Raw genomic sequence first — 18,860 nt, 5'->3', positions numbered from 1 at the left:
ACACCAGGGAGGGCTTAGCCCTACTAGCCCACTTGTACCAGCCGTCACTGATGCCATGGCAGAAAAATAATTGTGCACCTGTTTCAGAAATACAAGTTTTAACTTTGACGGACTTGCACTGAATGAAAAATGAGTTAAAAGTTCAATGGAACATAAGAAATCATTTAAAGTGAAATAAATCTAAAAATATTTGTCTGTGCTTCAAACACAAATATTTTATCTAGGCATGTTTCATAATAAAACACAATGAAGTCATAATCACAATGATCAACGTAGTTAAATAGAAAAATAAAAACACTTAATCACTTTTACTGTAAAACAATAGTTGATTAAACAAACATTTGTGTAAAACAAACATTTCAACAATTTTCTTCTTGTGTGGTATTTCTTTTTATTAAGTATAACGTAAAAGATTAATTGTTACTCAATTATTAGGTAACTTTTGATTTATAAAACGATAACTTGTAGTTAAAAAGAGAATATAAATCAAAAAATGTAAAGAACATTATTATTTTGTTTGTTAGAGAAAATAAAATGTCTCTTGAGAAATGTTTTGTTTGTTTGTTTGTTTTTTAAACCAGAGTCAAAGACAAGTGGAAATGTTTATTTCCCCTTTGGGGAACCCTAAAGGATTCCAAAGATTCCTAAAAGCCGCAGACATTAACCTTTGCACACAGCAGCAGATATGAGGCCAACAGACCGGTTTAGAAACCKATGAAGAATGACTTTTTTTAGTCTCAAACAGGTTATGAAGCATTTTTCTCTAATATTTGCAGGTTTTGTTTGAATCGGGCGAGCAGACACACAAAATCAACGTGTCCACCTTCATAGAGATCCTGACCACACGCAGCGGCCCTCAGCTCTCCAAAAGTGAGTCGTTGAAAATGAATTTTTTTTTTTTTTTTTTGAGTTTCAAGAAGAGAAAGGTCTTGAAAAACAGGTGGAACCAAACAGGTGAGAGGAACACGCCCGTTCAGAGAAGAAACGCACCTTTTTCGCAGCAGAGTTGCAGGTCTTTACRTTTTTACACACAGAGGGATTCCCCAAGGCTCAACATTAAGCCCCTTTAAATTCCCAGATATTCATCTCTGCTTTGTAGCAGAAAAAGTCCAAACATGTTCATCCTAGCTGTTGTTTTTGTGTTTCCATCCCCTCAGGTGTGTTCTGCTCCACCTTGTGGTGCTGTAATGAACTTGTAATAAACTTTAACGTTTTGTCTCCAGCCTTCCAGCAGTACGCCACCATGAGTGACCGAACGCTACCTAAAGCTCTGCAGATGGAGCTGAGGGGGGACATTGAAGACTGCCTCATCAGTATCGGTTGGTTTTTATCATCTCATCACATTTGATCTGATTTAAAGCAGAACACAAGCCTGTTAACTTTACACCTGCTGAAACACAATTGGACTGTTCAGGCCAGAAACAAGGATGTAACCTCAGTTTGTCTCTCATTTCCAGTGAAATGTGCCTGGAACACTCCAGCTTTCTTTGCAGAGAAGCTCAATAAATCCATGAAGGTTTGAACCTTTTGTTTGCTTGTTTGAACTAGGAAAGTTCTGGATTTATGGATTTTAAACAGATTTATTTATTTAAATCTGATCCAACAGGGTCTTGGCACTCGTGACCACATGCTGATCCGGGTCCTGGTGAGCCGCTCCGAGGTGGACCTGAAGAAGGTGATCGAGGAATACAGGGCCATGTTTGGAAGAAGCTTGCAGGAAGACATTCTGGTAAAACAGTTTCTCCTCATTGTTGCCGTCAGTTTTTTTTTCTTTTTTTGAAACCACTGAGCTGATCTCTGATCTGTTTAACAGGCCGACACGAAGGGACATTACCAGAAAGTTCTGCTCGGCCTGTGTGGACCTCACTGAAAATCTGCTTTCATCAAAGTTTAAAACTGACTTTGGCTCAAACTTCTGATGTGGTTTATGTTAGAAACAAATCCATGTAATCTAAAACTGTTTTCTTTAGGTGGTTGAGTGTTTTTCACAGCTAACTATTGTAAAAGATGTTAAAATTAAATGAAATAAAAGATAATGAATTTTTTTTGAACAACTCGATGTGTAGTGGGGGGAAAAGTATCTATTGGAAATCTTTTTATTAGACAAGTTTCTGATCATGGAATAAAACTAAAATGTGATTCCTAAACATATTTTTTGTCTTTGAGTATTGTGCAAATATTACTTTTATTGTCTCTTTATTCAGCATTTTTAAAATTGTTTTTGGCAAAGATTGAAAAAAGTTAAATGAGTCCTGCTAGGGATTCAATAACTACAAAATTACTCACCCAGTTGTCTTTAAAATAAAACATTTCTACAATGGAAAAATATTTAAAAAGCCAGTGTCATGAGCCAGTGTCATGAGAGAATAGAATACAAACAGCCTTTATTGTCCCATGGAGGGGGAAGTCAGGTGTAGTAGCAGCGGCATCAGTTCACAAATAATAAAAAAATAAATAAAAATATGTTCATGATGAGGGAATGGAAGTTTCTGAGCACAACATTCTCATGTTCCTGGACATATTTCATAAAAACTTTTATTTTTTTAAAGAGTAAAATACATATTAGATCAATATTTAAAAAAAATAATTACCTAGTTTACATGCTTATCTTCCATAAACCCTATTTTAACCAAATGTTGGTGTTAGATTGGTATGGAAGCCCATTTCCGCCACCCTGATAAAAAAATAAGTAAAACTTGTATCTCATAATTATGACTTAGCTATCTCATAATTATGAGATAGTATCTCATAATAATGAGATAGCTAAGTCATAATTATGAGATAGAATCTCATAATTATGAGATAGTATCTCATAATAATGAGATAGCTAAGTCATAATTATGAGATAGAATCTCAAAATTATGACTTAGCTATCTCATAATTATGAGATACTGATAGCTATCTCATAATTATGAGATAGTATCTCATAATTATGAGATAGCTATCTCATAGATACTCATAGATACTATCATTATTATGAGATAGCATCTCATAATTATGAGATAGCTAAGTCATAATTATGAGATACTATCTCATAGTAATGAGATAGCTAAGTCATAATTATGAGATACAAGTTATATTTTTTTATCAGGGTGGCGGAAATGGGCTTCCACAGATTGGATCAGAGTTGGGGACAAGCACTTCTTGTTAACCTGAACAAAACAACCAATCATAGAAGCATGCTGATCAGCTCCGCCAATCACAGCACAGCATCCGTTACTCACAACTCCGCGCCGGTCTGCGCAGGCGCGAAGACCGACGAGTTGACGTATCCGGAAGTGCCGCAGCTTGTACGTTTTACCACTTTTATTTAGAGACTTTCGGGTATAATTTAGTTGATTTTAGTTAAAACGTTTGTATTTTTTTTTGTTCCAACGAAGCGATTAAATGGATTTATTCGACACAGAGCGGACAGGGAGCACGTGACGCCGTTAAAACCTTTAAAACCTGAACGGCAGAATGGAGAACAAACAGAAAATAAGCAGGCCTTGTTGTTTACTTCAGCGGTAAATGATGTCATTAACAGTGATGTGAAGTGTTGGGAACCTGTTCTCTGTCGACTTTTGGGAGCTTTAAGATGGAGGAGAAATACAGCAGCAACGTGCTGTCCGGAGGCAGGCTGGGGATGGTCGAAGTGCCAGATGCCAGGTAAAAACCAGGATTTGAGTTTATTTAATCCAGTAAAGTAATTTTTTAAACCAATCTCTCAGAATTAGTCATGATTTGAGTTGTGTGTTAGTCTGACACAGCTTCCACTTCAACTTTGCTATAAATGTGTTGATTTTTGTTGCATTCGTTTAACAAAAACTGAAAATTAAATAGAAAAACTGTGTTTTTATTTCAGGTTAACCAGATACATCGTTCTGCTGATCGTCTCAAAGGTCCTGAAAGCTTTAGGGATCTTTGAGTCGTATGATATCCTCAAAGTTGTTCATATAGTTCAGTTCATCTTCATATTGAAGTTAGGGTGAGTTCTCCTGGTCTTAACCAACTTTTACTTTGTGTTATTATTTTTTAACACTTATTTTGTTTACAGGAGTGCTATTATTCTGCTTTTCTTTCAAAAACCTTTTTCATCTGGAAAAGTTATCTCTAAAGGACAGGTTTGTTGAAAATTTTCATTCTTTTTCTTATGAGAGAAATAAAGATCATTATCAGCATATTTAGGCTTTTGTATAAGTAAAAAATGTTTGTTTATTTAAAACTGTGTCCTATAATAATCTGTTTTGTTTGTTTTTCAGTGGATTAAATTAGTTAAACACGCTGTTTGCAGCTGCATTATTTCCCTCCTGGGTTTCTTTGGTCTGACTCTCTGCGGACCTTTAAGGTAAAAAAACAAACATGCTTTTTTCTCAGTTAAATATTTTTCTGTCTTTACCTGAACACTTTGGTTGAATTAATTGAGCCAGTTTATAAGAAAGTCTCTGTACAGAATCTAAGTGTTTATTAAATAAAATCTTTTTGTTTCAGGACGTTGTTGCTTTTTGAGCACAGTGATGTTGTCGTCCTCGCCCTCCTCGGTGTTCTGTTCACAAATTCAGGAGGCGGACCGGCCAAGGTACCACTGAGACTGTAGCTTATTACCATCACATACTCTGTTTATTACTGCTAGTTTATTACCATCACTTACTGTTTATTACTGCTGGTTTATTACCATCACATACTCTGTTTATTACTGCTGGTTTATTACCATCACTTACTGTTTATTACTGCTGGTTTATTACCATCACATACTCTGTTTATTACTGCTGGTTTATTACCATCACTTACTGTTTATTACTGCTGGTTTATTACCATCACATACTCTGTTTATTACTGCTGGTTTATTACCATCACTTACTGTTTATTACTGCTGGTTTATTACCATCACTTACTGTTTATTACTGCTGGTTTATTATCTTTTTGTTTATTAGCATCTCTTAGCTTGTTTATTATTATCAGTTAGCTTGTTATTACTTTATTAGCATCAATTAACTTGTTTATTACTGTTTGTTTATTAGCATCAATTAGCTTGTTCATTTTTATTAGCATCAATTAGCTTATTGTTTTATTAGCATCGGTTAGCTTGTTTATTGCTGTTTGTTTATTAGCATCGGCTATCTTGTTTATTGTTGTTTGTTAGTATTGATTAGCTTGTTTGTTATTGTTAGTTTAATGTGGATTATTGTGGTTTGATTGTTGCTGTGGGTCATAATTAGTTTACTGTTGGTTACAATTTTTTTGCTGTTAGTCATAGTTTGTTTACTGTTGGTTATAACTTGTTTACTGTTGGTTATAACTTGTTTACTGTTGGTTTTAACTTGTTTACTGTTGGTTTTTACTTGTTTACTGTTGGTTTTTACTTGTTTACTCTTGGTTTTTACTTGTTTACTCTTGGTTTTTACTTGTTTACTCTAGGTTATAACGTTATAACTTGTTTACTGTTGGTTATAACTTGTTTACTGTTGGTTGTAACTTGTTTGCTGTTGGTTATAACTTGTTTGCTGTTGGTTATAACTTGTTTACTGTTGGTTATAACTTGTTTACTGTTGGTTTTAACTTGTTTGCTGTTGGTCATAGCTTGTTTGCTGTTGTTGTAAGTTGTTTTCTGTTGGTCATAACTTGTTTGCTGTTGGTTATAATGTGTTTGCTGTTGGTTATAACTTGTTTATTGTTGGTTATAACTTGTTTATTGTTGGTTATAACTTGTTTGCTGTTGGTTATAACTTGTTTGCTGTTGGTTATAACTTGTTTACTGTTTTCCCAGATCAAACATGTTTGTTGTGTTTGTGTCTGATTCAGACCAGAGGTGCAGCTTTCTTCATCATCGCTGTGATTTGCCTGCTGCTCTTCGACAATGATGACCTGATGGTGAAGATGGGAGACAACCACCACCGTATCCTTTCATTTTACCTGATCTCCGGTTCTGGTTCTGGTTCTGGACTGTTTGGGTCTTGACTTGTAACCAGCTGAGGGACACCACGACAGCGCGCTCACACATTTCCTCTACACGACCATTTCCCTGCTGGGCGTGGCGGATCATAAGGTGACTATTTCTGCTCAGGTAGTTATTTTAGATGTGAAATCCGGTGACTCTGGTGGTCTCCTCAGGGTGGGGTTGTGCTGCTGGTGGCCTCTCTGTGTCTGAAGGTGGCCTTCCACACGGCATCCAGGAAGTTATCCGTGGAGATCGGCGGCGCTAAGCGGCTCTACGCTCTGGACAACCTGGTTTCTGCGGCGGTGCTGTTGCCCTGGGTCATCGTGCTGTCAGCGACCACCGAGGTGCAGGAGACCCGCCTGAATGACAAACAGTGATGAACAAATCTTTTGTTTTTGTTTATTTTAAAAGCTGCGTCTCTGCAGAGCAAAGTGGAGTCGTGGTCGCCCCTCCTCCTGCCGCTCGGGATGATCATCTTCTCCGTCACGATCCTGGAGTTTTACGTGGAGGCCGTCTGCAGTGCCAAGATGGAGATGCCGCGGTGCGCCCGCTACGGCGCCATCGCCCTCTTCCTGAGTGCGCTGCTTCTGGCCAACTTCTGGACCCACCCCATGACGGACCCGCTGCGGTCCGTGAGGCAGCCGGGCAGCACGGAGCACGTGCTGTCCGGTGGCGTCATCGTCAGCGCCGTCTTCTTCATCCTGGGTAAGAACGCCGGCGGTCGGGACGCGGCCTTAACCCCACCCGGTTGATGGCTAACCATCGCTCGTCTCTCCGCAGCGTCCTGCATCCTGTCGTCTCCGTCCAGGAGGGGTCAGAAGGGCACCCTGGTGGGCTACTCTCCCGAGGGGACGCCGCTGTACAACTTCATGGGCGACGCCCTGCAGCACACGTCTCAGTCGCTGCCTCGCTTCATCAAAGACTCGCTCAAACAGATCCTGGAGGAGTACGACTCCAGGCAGATCTTCTACTTCCTGTGTCTCAACCTGGTACGTCCGTTTACTGAATTCCTCCTTTCGAAATAAGAGCTTTGTAACAAAAACACAAGAATTCAAATAACTTCTGACTTATCATCAGCTTTCTTCACCTGCTTCTTATTTCTGGGTTGTGTGGGTCCATTAGTCACTGTGCAGGGGTGGGGGACACCCTGGACAGGACAGTCCAACACAGGGACACACAGAGACAAAGGACAGTTTAGAGCAGGGGTTCTCAAACKTTTTGGTTCTGGGGACCCCTTACAAGAGTGAAATATTTCCAGGGACCCCCTCATAAAGCCCATGCTGTTTTAAAAATAATTTACTAATAATATTAACCCTTAAATACCACAGTAATATTATGTTTCGACTGGTTTAGTATGTTTGTTTTACTACTGCATTGTTCCCCATGTGCATTTTTAAAAATAAAAACCAAATTAACAATTTATTGAATTTTTTTAAGCCCCCCACCCCCCCCAACATACGACTCATTGGTGGACCCGATGGAAGCTCCTATGTTGAATAGTTTTTAAGTTATAAGCATTTTTGTTTCTCCAGACACCTCCTTTTTAGATGGAGCCCCCTCCTCAAATATGGGGTCTATTGTAAAACCGTTGGCTGGCGCAGTGTAGGTCGGACTCATCTGCAGCCCTGACAAATTTCATGTTGTTCAGCTGCTTCTGTGCTACGGTTGACAAACAAACAAACAAACAAACAAACTTCAGCTCTGTATCTGTAAAACTGACACTTACAACCACTGGTCATGTTGATGAGCTGTGACGGCCATCTTGTATTGGTTCTTTGTTCGTTTTGTTAAGTTACTGAAAGTTTCTTTAAGATCTGATGGTTCGGAGGATATTTTRCTAACAGACATGGACTTGACGTTTGCAGGCGTTCACGTTTGTGGAGCTGTTTTACGGCGTTTGGACCAACAGCCTGGGTCTGATCTCTGACGGCTTCCACATGCTGTTCGACTGCTCCGCTCTGGTCCTCGGCCTCTTTGCCGCCCTCATGACCCGCTGGAAGGCCACCAGGATCTTCTCCTTCGGGTAAACTATTTATCTATTTATTTATTTATTTATGAAGATTATTTTTGATTTAATTTATTTATTTGAGAAAAAGGGGCAGAAATCATAAGATTTTTCTTCTTCTGCTACCTTTCATTTACTTTATGATTTGTATTTTTTTATTGTATATTAAATTAGTTTTGTTTTAAATGAATAAACTTTATAAAAAAAATTAATAAAAACGTTTTTTTAAAGGAACTTTGTTTTTTTTTAAAGTGGTTCCGTCTCTGCTCTGCAGGTTCGGTCGGGTCGAGATCCTCTCCGGTTTCATCAAYGGCCTCTTCCTGATGGTCATCGCCTTCTTCGTGTTCGTGGAGTCCGTCACGCGGCTGCTGGACCCCCCCAACATAAACACGGACATGCTGACCGTGAGTCCTGCTCAAACCTGAGACGGTGGACAGTGGGGAGCGTTTAATGAAACCATCAGCTTTGTTCTCCGTCTTTAAACCAAAGCTAGAACGAGGCGACCGTAAACGGACCCGGGTCAGAGCGGGTCTCTGGTTCTGAGCTGCGTCTGAGACGATAAACAAACATTTTAATCGTCTCCAGATGGTTTGAATTAAACTGAACCAGTTGGTTCTCCTGTGCAAACAAGCGGAGCGATGGTGTTATCAGGCAGTTGCTAGAGTAAAAACCAGAGTGTTAAAAAAAWCAGTGTTAAACTTTTCAGAGTCCATTTAACTCCCCCTAGTGTTATTTTAACACTTTCTGAGTGAACGGACTTCCAGTGTTGGTGTTAATTCATAGTGTTGACTTCCTGAGTGTTGTGTCAACACTGGACAGTGTTAAATAAGCTCCGCCCATGGTTAAGTTATTTAACACTTAACAGTGCAGTGTTGAAAAAAKCATTCTGAAAAAGACCCGCCCTCTTCCACCTCATGTCAGGGACCAGTATTTTCACAGCAAGGAATGCTGGGTAATCTTGTAGAAATGATGTTTGTATGTTGATGACTTTTAAAGAAGTTTGAGTTTTAAAAAAAATGAGTTGTTGTAGTTGTTTTATTCAGGTTTATCAGTTGATCAAGTTTAAGTTTGTGTTATTGACCATAAATCAACACCATAAGTGAGAGGTACTTCCTGCTGTGTGAAGGTCGACTCCATTTATCCAGACACTACAGTGTGATGTTAACGCAACACTAAAAAGAGTTGATCTTAACTCTAAAGTGTTGAACTTACACTTTCAAATTTGATATAATGACACCTCATAGTGTTTGTTTTACTCCCCTGTACACAGCAAAAGATAAATAATCAGCACAAGTGTCAAATTAACACTCATAGGAGGTATATGAACCTCCAGTGTTAACATCAATAACTCAGTGCAGTGTTGAAAAGCATGAGAATCAGAGTTGATTCGTCACCACAGTAGAGTACCTTATTAACTCTGCTTAGAATCATAATTACTCTCATCACTTATTTGACTTGAAGTGTTAAGTTTTATTAACACTGTGCAGTGTTAAGTTTTATTAACACTGTGCAGTGTTAAGTTTTATTAACACTGTGCAGTGTTAAGTTTTATACACCAATTCATATAAGGACTAAATAGACTCGGACACTGTTAAATTTAGCTCTTTAAGTGTTGATTTAACACTGCAAAATTTACTGTGTAATGATGGATCTGTCCTCTGCAGCCCGTCTCCGTCGGGGGTCTCCTGGTCAACCTGGTGGGCATCTGCGCCTTCAGCCAYGCCCACTCTCACGGCGGCAAAAGCTGCTCGTCGCACGACCATGGCCACTCGCACCACGGCCATGGCCACGGCCACGGCCACGGTGAGCACAGCCACGGCGGTCACGGCCACTCCCACTCCCACGGCGGCGGGGGCGGCGGGATGAACGCCAACATGAGAGGTTTGTGACGGAGGGGGGAGGGGACTGAAACCCCGCCTCCTGACGTGATGGGGGGACTGAAACCCCGCCTCCTGACGTGATGGGGGGACTGAAACCCCGCCTCCTGACGTGATGGGGGGACTGAAACCCCGCCTCCTGACGTGTTCTCCTCTCCACAGGCGTGTTCCTCCACGTGCTCGCCGACACGCTGGGCAGCGTCGGCGTCATCATCTCCACCCTCCTGATCCGGCAGTTCGGCTGGTTGATCGCAGACCCCATATGCTCGCTCTTCATCGCCACGCTCATCTTCCTCAGCGTCATCCCCCTGCTGAAGGACGCCTGCGAGGTTCTGCTCATACGGACCCCCCCAGAACTGGAGAAGAACCTGAACGCCGCACTGGAGAAGGTGAAGACGAGCGTGCAGAGTTGTGAGTCGTGACGTCTGGAGAAACGTATTAAAAAGTCGTCTTTGTTCTGGTTTCAGATCGAGAAGATCGACGGCGTTTTGTCCTACAGAGACCCTCACTTCTGGAGACATTCGGCCGCGACGGTGGCCGGGACCATCCACCTGCAGGTCATGTCCGACGTGGTGGAGCAGAGGATCGTTCAGCAGGTTGGTGCAGAGCGTTAGCTACATGTAGCTAAAGTTAGCTTACTTTTAGTTCCTCTGAGTCGAGGCTCTTAAAGGGACAGAACCGTCAGATTTGAAGCGATGTCTTTAGCCATGCTAGGCTAACACTGCGAAAACTGTCCATCTAACCAAGTTTTAAAATCTTATATCAGCCAAAAAGTCTTTGATCTTGTTTTGGGACTGATTTACTAAACAAGAACTGATTGTGTAAGAATAATCATCTTGTTTTCAGAATGTGTAACATTTGTCTTGTTAGTCTGAAAATTTGACTCAAGTCAAAAATTTGTTGCCAATGGAGTAAGAAAATTTTACTTGCTAAGATTCTTAAAATACTTGATTTGACTCAGTTTTTTCTTATTTCAAGAATCTTACCAAGTAAAATTTTCTTACTCCATTGGCAAATTTTTTTGACAATGTGAGTCAAATCTTCAGGTTAACAAGACAAATAATCTGACACATTCTGAAAACAAGATGATTATTCTTACATAATCAGTTCTTGTTTAGTAAATCAGTCCCAAAACAAGATCAAAAAGACTTTTTTGGCAGGATATGGTTTTAAAACTTGGTTAGGTGGACAGTGCTAACCAAACTGAAACCGTTTCCTATTATTTTAGGCTAATTAATCAACTCTCAGAAACAGAGGTGTCAAACAACTTTCCTTAAAATAAGAACTGAGTTGTGGAGAGTTAAGAGCCGTTCTTAGTTGTTGTTTTTTTATCTTCTTGTAATATATTTATTTTTCCTCTTTAACCGCCTCTCCTAAAAAAAAATTAGCTAGAGCTAAAAAAAAAAATCAACAAATGGCAAAAACTGGCTGATTTAGCTAGCCGTTAGCCTTTTCCTCTGACAATGTCTCTGCCGATAGCTGCTGCTTTTTAGCAGCTTTTCTCTGAAAGCGTTAATTATTCAAATTAGTGCAGCAATAAATATCTCACCTGTCTTAGATATCTCTTGAAACGACGTCAGTTTGGAACAAATATGGTTTAATTCTGACGAGCTAATGGCTAGTCAGAACACTAAAGCGTTCAGACGAACCAGGAAGAAGCCCATGTTGAACGAACGCTGCTAGCCGTTAGCTCGTCGGTCAGAATTTAACCCTTTCTATRAACTGATGTTGTTCATCTACTGCAGGTAAGATATTAGCTGTTCATCCCCGTCCCACAGAGCTACACTGTAAAACCTGACCTGCTTAATCTCCTCGTCTTGTAGGTGACGGCCATCTTGAAAGACGTGGGGGTGAACAACCTGTCGGTGCAGGTGGAGAAGGAGGCCTACTTCCAGCACATGTCCGGACTCAGCACCGGGTTCCAGGAGGTCCTGGCCATGACTCAGCAGATGGARTCCATGAAGTACCTGAACGATGGGACTCGTATCATGTGACGCAGACAGATGACCACTTCTATTTTAGTTTAGTTTATTTCTTTGAACTGTACACGTTTCTGTTGGAATAAATCTGAATATAAAACTTTTCTTATTTTGTTTTGCTTTAGCGTGAAGACAAAAGAAAAGCAATATTTAATGTTCTCGGTTTGTTTAAGCAGCATTAATCTAATGCATATAAAGGTGAAGGTTTAACCTCTGTTGCTACGGAGCAGAGAAATGATGACTCAGCAGATGTCTGAGTGACTCGTCGATTTGTCTAATGTGCAAAAAAATGAGTATCTGTGTGGAAGTGGGGGGTCGATGCATCCTGCTGCAGCTGTTCCCTCTCCCTCATTTATTCGATCTCATTGGAGTTTCCCACGGCAGCTCGGACCTCCGTCTCTGCAGAGGAAACAGAACCATCAGGGTCCAGACTCGGTTCTGATCAGGATCAAAGGCCCTGTGACATGCCTATCCTTCTTTTATAACATGTCTCACCTTTACAACAAAAAAATCTGCATGAAAATCTGATCAAAATTGACCAAGTAATGGTTATTTAAATAGTAAATACACCACACACATTAATGCTAAGAGTGGGTGAGCTGCCCTTCCCAAGATGGCCGCCGTGTGAGGAAGTCGGTCTCCATTCGCCAACAGAGGGATGACTTATCTAGCCTTTATATATTTATGATCTCAGCAGCATGAAATTTATTTTGAAACATGTTATTGTTCTCTTTCCAAAAAAATCATTCACATGTATAATAAAGATGTGATGTCACAGGCACTGCTCACCTGGGCAGGGTCCGCTCTTCAGGGTGATGTCATCGATGGCGACGTCGCTCCTCACCGACGGCCCGCGGACCGCCTCGAACACGATCTGAGGTGGGAAAACGTCAGGAAGTTATCTTCTCGTCCCGCCTGTTGTCTGAAACAGAACCAGGAATAAAAACGGGTTCGTCAGGTCTCACCTGGTGCCGAGCCTCGCTCCGGTACTCTACCCGGGCCCTCAGCCAGGCCACGCTCTGCTCGCCGCTCCGCTGCCACAGCAACTCGTCCTCTCCGTTCTTGCTGGCGAGGACCCTCAGAGTCCCCGATCCGGACCCGTACAGGTGGTAGTAGAACTGCAGGCACTGGGGGCCCCTGGTTCCCCTGAAGGGGCGGCTCAGCAGCCGGGCATTCTGACCCGGCAGCATGGGCGACGCCTCCATGTACAGGTAGTGACCTGTCCGGGGCGTCCACAGGTTACCATGGTTACAGAGACACACCTGACCAATCTGTACCAGGATTTATGGTCCTCACCCAGACCCGTGGTGTGGTCCCCTCTGGGCCCCGTGTAGGAGGTCGGGGTGGGTCCTCTCCTCCAGTCCCAGTCTCCAACGTCCCCCCGTTTGTCCTGGTGGTACCCGCAGAACCCAAACTCAAAATCACAGTGACCCGGGACAGGAGACAGACCTGGAACCAGAAGAGTTTCAGTTCCTCATCCAGGATCCAACCAGGACCACCAAACATGAACAAGATCCAAACAGGACCACCAAACAGGACCCAGACCCTGGAAACTGACCCACCAAACAGAACCAAGACCCTGGAAACTAACCCACCAAACAGAACCAAAACACTGGAAACTGACCCACCAAACAGAACCAAGACCCTGGAAACTGACCCACCAAACAGAACCAAGACCCTGGAAACTGACCCACCAAACAAAACCAAGACCCTAGAAAATGACCCATCAAACAGGACCCAGACCCTGGGATCAAACCCACCAAACAGAACCAAGACCCTGGGATCAAACCCACCAAACAGAACCAAGACCCTGGGATCAAACCCACCAAACAGAACCAAGACCCTGGGATCAAACCCACCAAACAGAACCAAGACCACGGGATCAAACCCACCAAACAGAACCAAGACCCTGGAGACTAACCCACCAAACAGAACCAAGACCCTGGGATCAAAGCCACCAAACAGAACCAAGACCCTGGAGACTAACCCACCAAACAGAACCAAGACCCTGGAAACTGACCCACCAAACGAAACCAAGACCCTAGAAAATGATCCACCAAACAGGACCCAGACCCTGGGATCAAACCCACCAAACAGGACCCGGACCCTGGGATCAAACCCACCAAACAGATCCAAGACCATGGAGGTTCAACCCACCGGAACCAGGGTTGTGGAAACCGACCCGTTACCTGCCGTCAGCTCACAGTCTCCAAGGTTGAGGCTGATGTCGTCCAGCGCCACGGACCCACAGTCCCAGAAACTCCTGCAGGTGCTGACGAAGACCATCTGCAGGACAAACGGACGGTCAGCAGCTCCTCTGGTTCAGATCCTGTAGTCCAGAACCTGTGGTCCATCTGAGTTCTGACTTTATTAATCCAGTGATTTGTTTTTTCGAACTTTTCTCAACTCTTTCATCATTTTTCTGTTTATTTTCCTTCATTCTTTCATTGTTTGATACTTTTTCTTCACAGTTTTCCCTCCTGACCTTTTCTCTCAGCAGCCATTTGGAAAATAAAAGTTTTATGTTTTAGGCCCAAAAAAAAAGAAAAAAAAAAAGAAAGAAAAACCATCTGGTCCTGACAGAACCTCAGACCAGTTTAAAATCCTCTGTTTTAGAGAAAACTTGTATTTTTCCTCTCAGACTCCATCGGCTCCTCTCACCTTGGCAGGTTGTGATGTCTGGAAGGTGACGTCTGCCGCGATCCAGATCCCCCTGGACCTCTCCGCCTGGGTCCAGATCTTCTCCTGCCTGCCGCCCTGCTGCAGCAGGTAAACCACCAGGGCCTGCTCCGTCTGGTTGAAACCTGCCGAGGTCACACCACGAGAAAACCTAAAGCGGGGCGCTCAGGGACGGCTCGGGCGGGCAGAGGAGTTTGTGGATCAGCTCACCCCTCAGGGAGAAGTAAAACCTCAGGCAGAACTTGGTGTTCCCGGGCAGAGCCGGGCTCGTCAAGCGGCTAACGTATCCGGAGCGAGGGCCCAGGCGGGAGTGAGCCAACAGGAAGGATCCTGGAAGGAGAAGGCAGATTTTTGATTTTCCAGCTCATCACAGCGCACAAATACTTTCTTAGTTTCCTTTTTTTCCCTCACATCTGTGTTTGGACGTCTGAAAGCTGCGAATTCTGAGATAAAAATCACTTTAAACCCTGACTGTTGGAGCAGGTTTGTAAAGTTTGTGAGCAGCTTAAAAATCTGTGAAGTCACATCTATAGAGACGTTTTCTGCTTCAAATAAAAAAAGAAAAAAGTTGARAAAYGACTGATTTTATCACCAGAGCGTCTTCTCGGTCACCGACCTGCTCATTCCTCTGAATAAGGCTCCTGTTATTTCTGCACAAGGCTTTTCCAGAGGATAATAAAAAATCTTTATAAACCAGAAATATTTTGATTTGAACACAGAGGTTTGGAGGTTTTTCTTGGTCCTAAACTCACTGAAACCTCACACACGACATAAACTTTAACAAAAAGGAAGGAGATTAGAGTTTGGTAGATTATTTCTTTGTTGTAAACTAAACTCTTCGGCAAACTTTTCCCACAAATGCCTGATCCTTACAAATGTGGCGCCATTTAAAATTTAAATGAACAAACTTTCTAACAGTAAAGATTTATTACCAAGAAGAATTGTTACATAAATTAATTTCCTAATTTTTTGCATTTGAACTATTGTAGGGGTCACCTCGAGTGAAGAAACAAGATTTACTGCCTCGAAGCAGGCCTTAAGCTCACTCTTATTCTAGAAAATATAAGTGTCATTCTGAATAAAAGTCATTTTTTGTAATTTTCACCTAATTTTTCCATTTTGTTGTTCATAAAAAGTGTAGAAAAACAACTCACTGAGGTAAAAAGCTTTATGTTATAAAAAAGTAAATTATTATTTTCTTCACTTTATTTAAATGGCGCCAGGTCACAACACAAGTCTCAGGGTTTTGTACAGAAACTAATACATTTTAAAAACCCAGCAGATTGATTTGATTTGATTTATTTATTTAACAGGAAAAGACTAATAAAAATCAAGCCTGACTCAGCATAATTGCTGTTTTACAGCAGGTTCCTGTTCTGCAGCACATAAAACACTCAGAATTACAGCATCACAATCACATCATTATACACCATAGACACAAAGACAAACAAGCATACCAAATTTCAGGAAGGCAGCATTTGCAAAATAGGATGTCTAAATATGAGCACAACAAAAAGTGTCCAGCAGATGGCAGACAAGATTCTTCTTAAAGGGCTGTAGTTTTGAAATGGACTTTATGTTTTGAGGAATGTCATTCCATGCTTTAGTATAAACATAGAAGAAAGACCTCTGGCCTCAACAGTTTTTAAAAGTTGGTAATATCAGTTGTCCTTTTGTAACAGATCTAGTTGAATGACCACTTCCAGAATTTGATTTGGGCAACAATGCACAGAGAGTTCCATAATTGGCACCTTGGAAGATCTGAAAATATAAATTAATACCACTATACAAAACATAATTCTGAAAAGTCAAGGCATCAGACAATGAAAGAACTGTACAGTGATGAGTCCAACCAGGAAGTTTTTTATGAATTTTGTAGGCCCTGTTGTAGAGCCTAACTATGGGTTCTAAGATTTCATTTGTTGTAAGAGACCAAACAGGTAAACAGTACGACATGGTTGAGAGTATAATGGCATGAAGATAGACATTTGAAACAGAAGATGTCAGATTGGGTCCAATTTTTGAATAAACGTATAATTTCTGTTTCAACTTAGTAGTTAAGACTTGTACATGATTGTATTGAATCACTTCATCACAGTTGATTATATTGGGATRAACAATTCTGAGCAGCACATTGGTGACAGTGGAAAGGAAAAACTCCCWTTTAACGGCAGAACCAGGCTCAGGACGAAGCCGGGAGAGAAGCAGCAGCCATGCTAAGCTAAYGCTAACGGGAGTTAGCAGATCCCAAAGAAGTGTTGAAAGACAATCCAACAGTAGGAGCTAACTGTTGAGGGAGACTTTGAACTAGAACAAAACGTTACCARTAAATGTAGAGTAAAACAGGAAGTGACACATCACACCGCGAGCGTCAGCCTCTAAGTTCTGCTGTAAGATTTAGATTTTTCTATCTGTGAAGAGAAAACCGTCCCACCTGCTCCAGTGGTGTGGTCTCCATTCCTGAAAATGTTGGGCTTCACAGAAACTCTCCTCCAGGACGAACCGTCGGCCCGGTCCTGRGTGTAGTGGCAGAGACCGGACTCAAAATCACAGCTGGCCACGGWGGGGTCAAAGGTCGGCTCTGGAAGTGGATCAGACCCGTGAAGAAGGAGAAGCATCAGAGCGACGGTGGGCTTTTTAACGGCTCACCTGTGTCTGAGCTGCAAAACTCTGGAGCGAAGGAAATGTCGTCCAGAGCAACATGGCCGCCTCTGGGACTGTTGAAGGTCACTTCAAAGATCACCTGAGGGTTCACGCAGAAACATCAACACAACTTTTTACCGTTTTTATTATCAGTGCAGCAAAAACAGAGTCTGRGCTACARAATGCATCACCTGGACTGAGTACGGCGCCTTCAGGTCCACCTGCACAGGTATCCACTCCCCGAGGGTGGTGYCCCAGTCCTCCTGGCTCTCTGATGCCGCCCTCCACAGCTCCTGGTACTGGCCCAGGCGGTCCCGGGTGAAGACGGAGAACAGGTTCCCCCTCTGCTCGCTGCGTTGGTACTGGAAGCTCAGGCACCCGGACATGGGCACCGTCGTCATGGGGGACACCAGCTTGGCCACCTCCCTGAAGGTCTTGGTGAAGCTGGAGTCCACGTACATGAAGTGACCTGAGGAGGACCTCCAGAACCTCACAGATCCGCTGGCTGTTGTGGTTTCAGCTAACTGTTTCCACAGTGTTTAAATGACTATCCTGGGACCTGAGGATGCTGCTGATTACATGTTTACAGGCTTTTCTCTGGTTTCCTCACTCTAAAAATAAAAATAAAAACACTTTCCCATCTTCTCATTTGACCTGAGCACTGTCCTGAAAACTCAGAAGGTTAAAAACGTTCGTCACTGGAGTGGATCTGGACGTGAACGGGACTTACCGGTCTTGTTCTGGTAGGTGTGGTCACTGGGCATGTGGTTGTGCAGCCGGTGGACCCCGCCTCCTCCTACGTACCAGTTCACGTTGACGTTCCACAGGTTGTTGTAGCCACACAGGTGAGGCTCCTCAAAGTCACACTCTGGAGTCAGACGGAGGAGATGGGCACAGACGGGCCGAGAAAAGACCCGTAAACATGGGGCGTATTTAGCTCACTGTTCTTATATTTAGCTCATTTTTACTAAATGTTCAATTTAAATGTTAAAAAATATGTTTAAATATTAAATCCTAAATGTTTAAATCTAAATGTAAAACCTAATCCTTAATGTTAAAGTTCACATTTAGGTATTTTAGAATGGAACGCAGCCTTTGCTGTTGGTGCTTGGCTCGTGTTATGACATCATCATCCAGAGACAATAGCAACCGCTAGCTCCAATGCAGCTAAAGCTTCCCTACAAGACATCAAACTTGCAGTTCTGGCTGGTATCTGAGCTGCACTTCAAACTGCTGGACCACAGGGACCACCCATATTGTGTTTTTATGAACACATTTTGAATTTAGATTTTAGCAGTGGCTCGCAGCAGTCATTGTTGATGTTTGTTGCAGGATGATAACTTCATGCTGGTTAACTGACGCTAACTTATGCTAACGCTTCTAACACCGCTGAAGAGAATATTTAGAATATAAATTCAAAATGTGTTCAGAAAAAACAATAAGAGTGGTCACTGTGATCCAGAAATTAGAAGCCTTGTAGGGAAGCTTTAGCTGCATTTAGCAGTGCTAGTGGTTGCGATAGTCTCAGGATGATGACATCATAACATGAGCTGAGCACCAACAGCAAAGGCTGCGTTCCATTCCAAAATACCTAAACATGAACCTCAACATTTAAGGTTTAGATTTAAACATTTAGGATTTAATATTTAAACCTATCTTTTAACATTTAAATTTAACATTTAGTAAAAATTAGCTAAATGTAAGAACAGGGAGCTAAAGAAAAATATGTTATTGAAAGTTTTTAACATTTAATTTTAAAC

The 18,860-nt window shown here is 42.0% G+C and overlaps 3 protein-coding genes across 7 annotated transcripts in view; 2 read left to right on the top strand and 1 right to left on the bottom strand.

Annotated features, from left to right (window-relative positions):
• Window positions 1-2,151, top strand: part of LOC106527656 (annexin A1) — a 7,424-nt gene extending 5,273 nt beyond the window's left edge. For all 3 annotated transcript variants that reach the window (XM_014022598.1, XM_014022601.1, XM_014022599.1), the window contains 5 exons: window positions 777-870; window positions 1,224-1,319; window positions 1,458-1,516; window positions 1,607-1,729; window positions 1,814-2,151. In XM_014022598.1, the coding sequence (XP_013878052.1) occupies window positions 777-870; window positions 1,224-1,319; window positions 1,458-1,516; window positions 1,607-1,729; window positions 1,814-1,870 (429 nt within the window). In that variant the 3' untranslated portion in view covers window positions 1,871-2,151. The remainder of the gene's footprint in view (window positions 1-776; window positions 871-1,223; window positions 1,320-1,457; window positions 1,517-1,606; window positions 1,730-1,813) is intronic.
• A 940-nt stretch (window positions 2,152-3,091) lies between these two features.
• slc30a5 (solute carrier family 30 member 5) lies at window positions 3,092-11,882 on the top strand. Its single transcript, XM_014022593.1, has 16 exons — window positions 3,092-3,648; window positions 3,845-3,967; window positions 4,037-4,103; window positions 4,242-4,327; window positions 4,471-4,558; window positions 5,782-5,875; window positions 5,949-6,025; window positions 6,091-6,261; window positions 6,343-6,622; window positions 6,698-6,906; window positions 7,783-7,940; window positions 8,197-8,326; window positions 9,587-9,803; window positions 9,962-10,188; window positions 10,267-10,395; window positions 11,623-11,882. Exons 1-16 carry the CDS (start codon window positions 3,578-3,580, stop codon window positions 11,791-11,793), a joined length of 2,298 nt encoding a protein of 765 aa, XP_013878047.1. The 5' UTR covers window positions 3,092-3,577; the 3' UTR covers window positions 11,794-11,882.
• The window catches only part of LOC106527653 (MAM domain-containing protein 2), a 16,489-nt gene continuing 9,439 nt past the window's right edge, over window positions 11,811-18,860 (bottom strand). For 2 of the 3 annotated variants that reach the window (XM_014022595.1, XM_014022594.1), the window contains 11 exons: window positions 17,831-17,968; window positions 17,292-17,569; window positions 17,107-17,200; window positions 16,892-17,038; window positions 14,668-14,787; window positions 14,440-14,582; window positions 13,968-14,064; window positions 13,075-13,227; window positions 12,744-12,997; window positions 12,568-12,652; window positions 11,811-12,177 (listed from right to left, as the gene is read on the bottom strand). In XM_014022595.1, coding sequence (XP_013878049.1) covers window positions 12,131-12,177; window positions 12,568-12,652; window positions 12,744-12,997; window positions 13,075-13,227; window positions 13,968-14,064; window positions 14,440-14,582; window positions 14,668-14,787; window positions 16,892-17,038; window positions 17,107-17,200; window positions 17,292-17,569; window positions 17,831-17,968 — 1,556 coding nt within the window. In that variant the 3' untranslated portion in view covers window positions 11,811-12,130. Of the gene's footprint in view, window positions 12,178-12,567; window positions 12,653-12,743; window positions 12,998-13,074; window positions 13,228-13,967; window positions 14,065-14,439; window positions 14,583-14,667; window positions 14,788-16,891; window positions 17,039-17,106; window positions 17,201-17,291; window positions 17,570-17,830; window positions 17,969-18,860 lie in introns of those variants that run through there. The other variant, XM_014022596.1, reaches the window with a different exon arrangement.

Source organism: Austrofundulus limnaeus, unplaced genomic scaffold (assembly GCF_001266775.1).
Source record: "Austrofundulus limnaeus strain Quisiro unplaced genomic scaffold, Austrofundulus_limnaeus-1.0 Scaffold336, whole genome shotgun sequence".
Classification (NCBI taxonomy): Eukaryota; Metazoa; Chordata; class Actinopteri; order Cyprinodontiformes; family Rivulidae; genus Austrofundulus; species Austrofundulus limnaeus.
The sequence above is the reverse complement of the archived record's forward strand: the minus strand, read 5'-3'. Positions and strand labels throughout refer to the sequence as shown.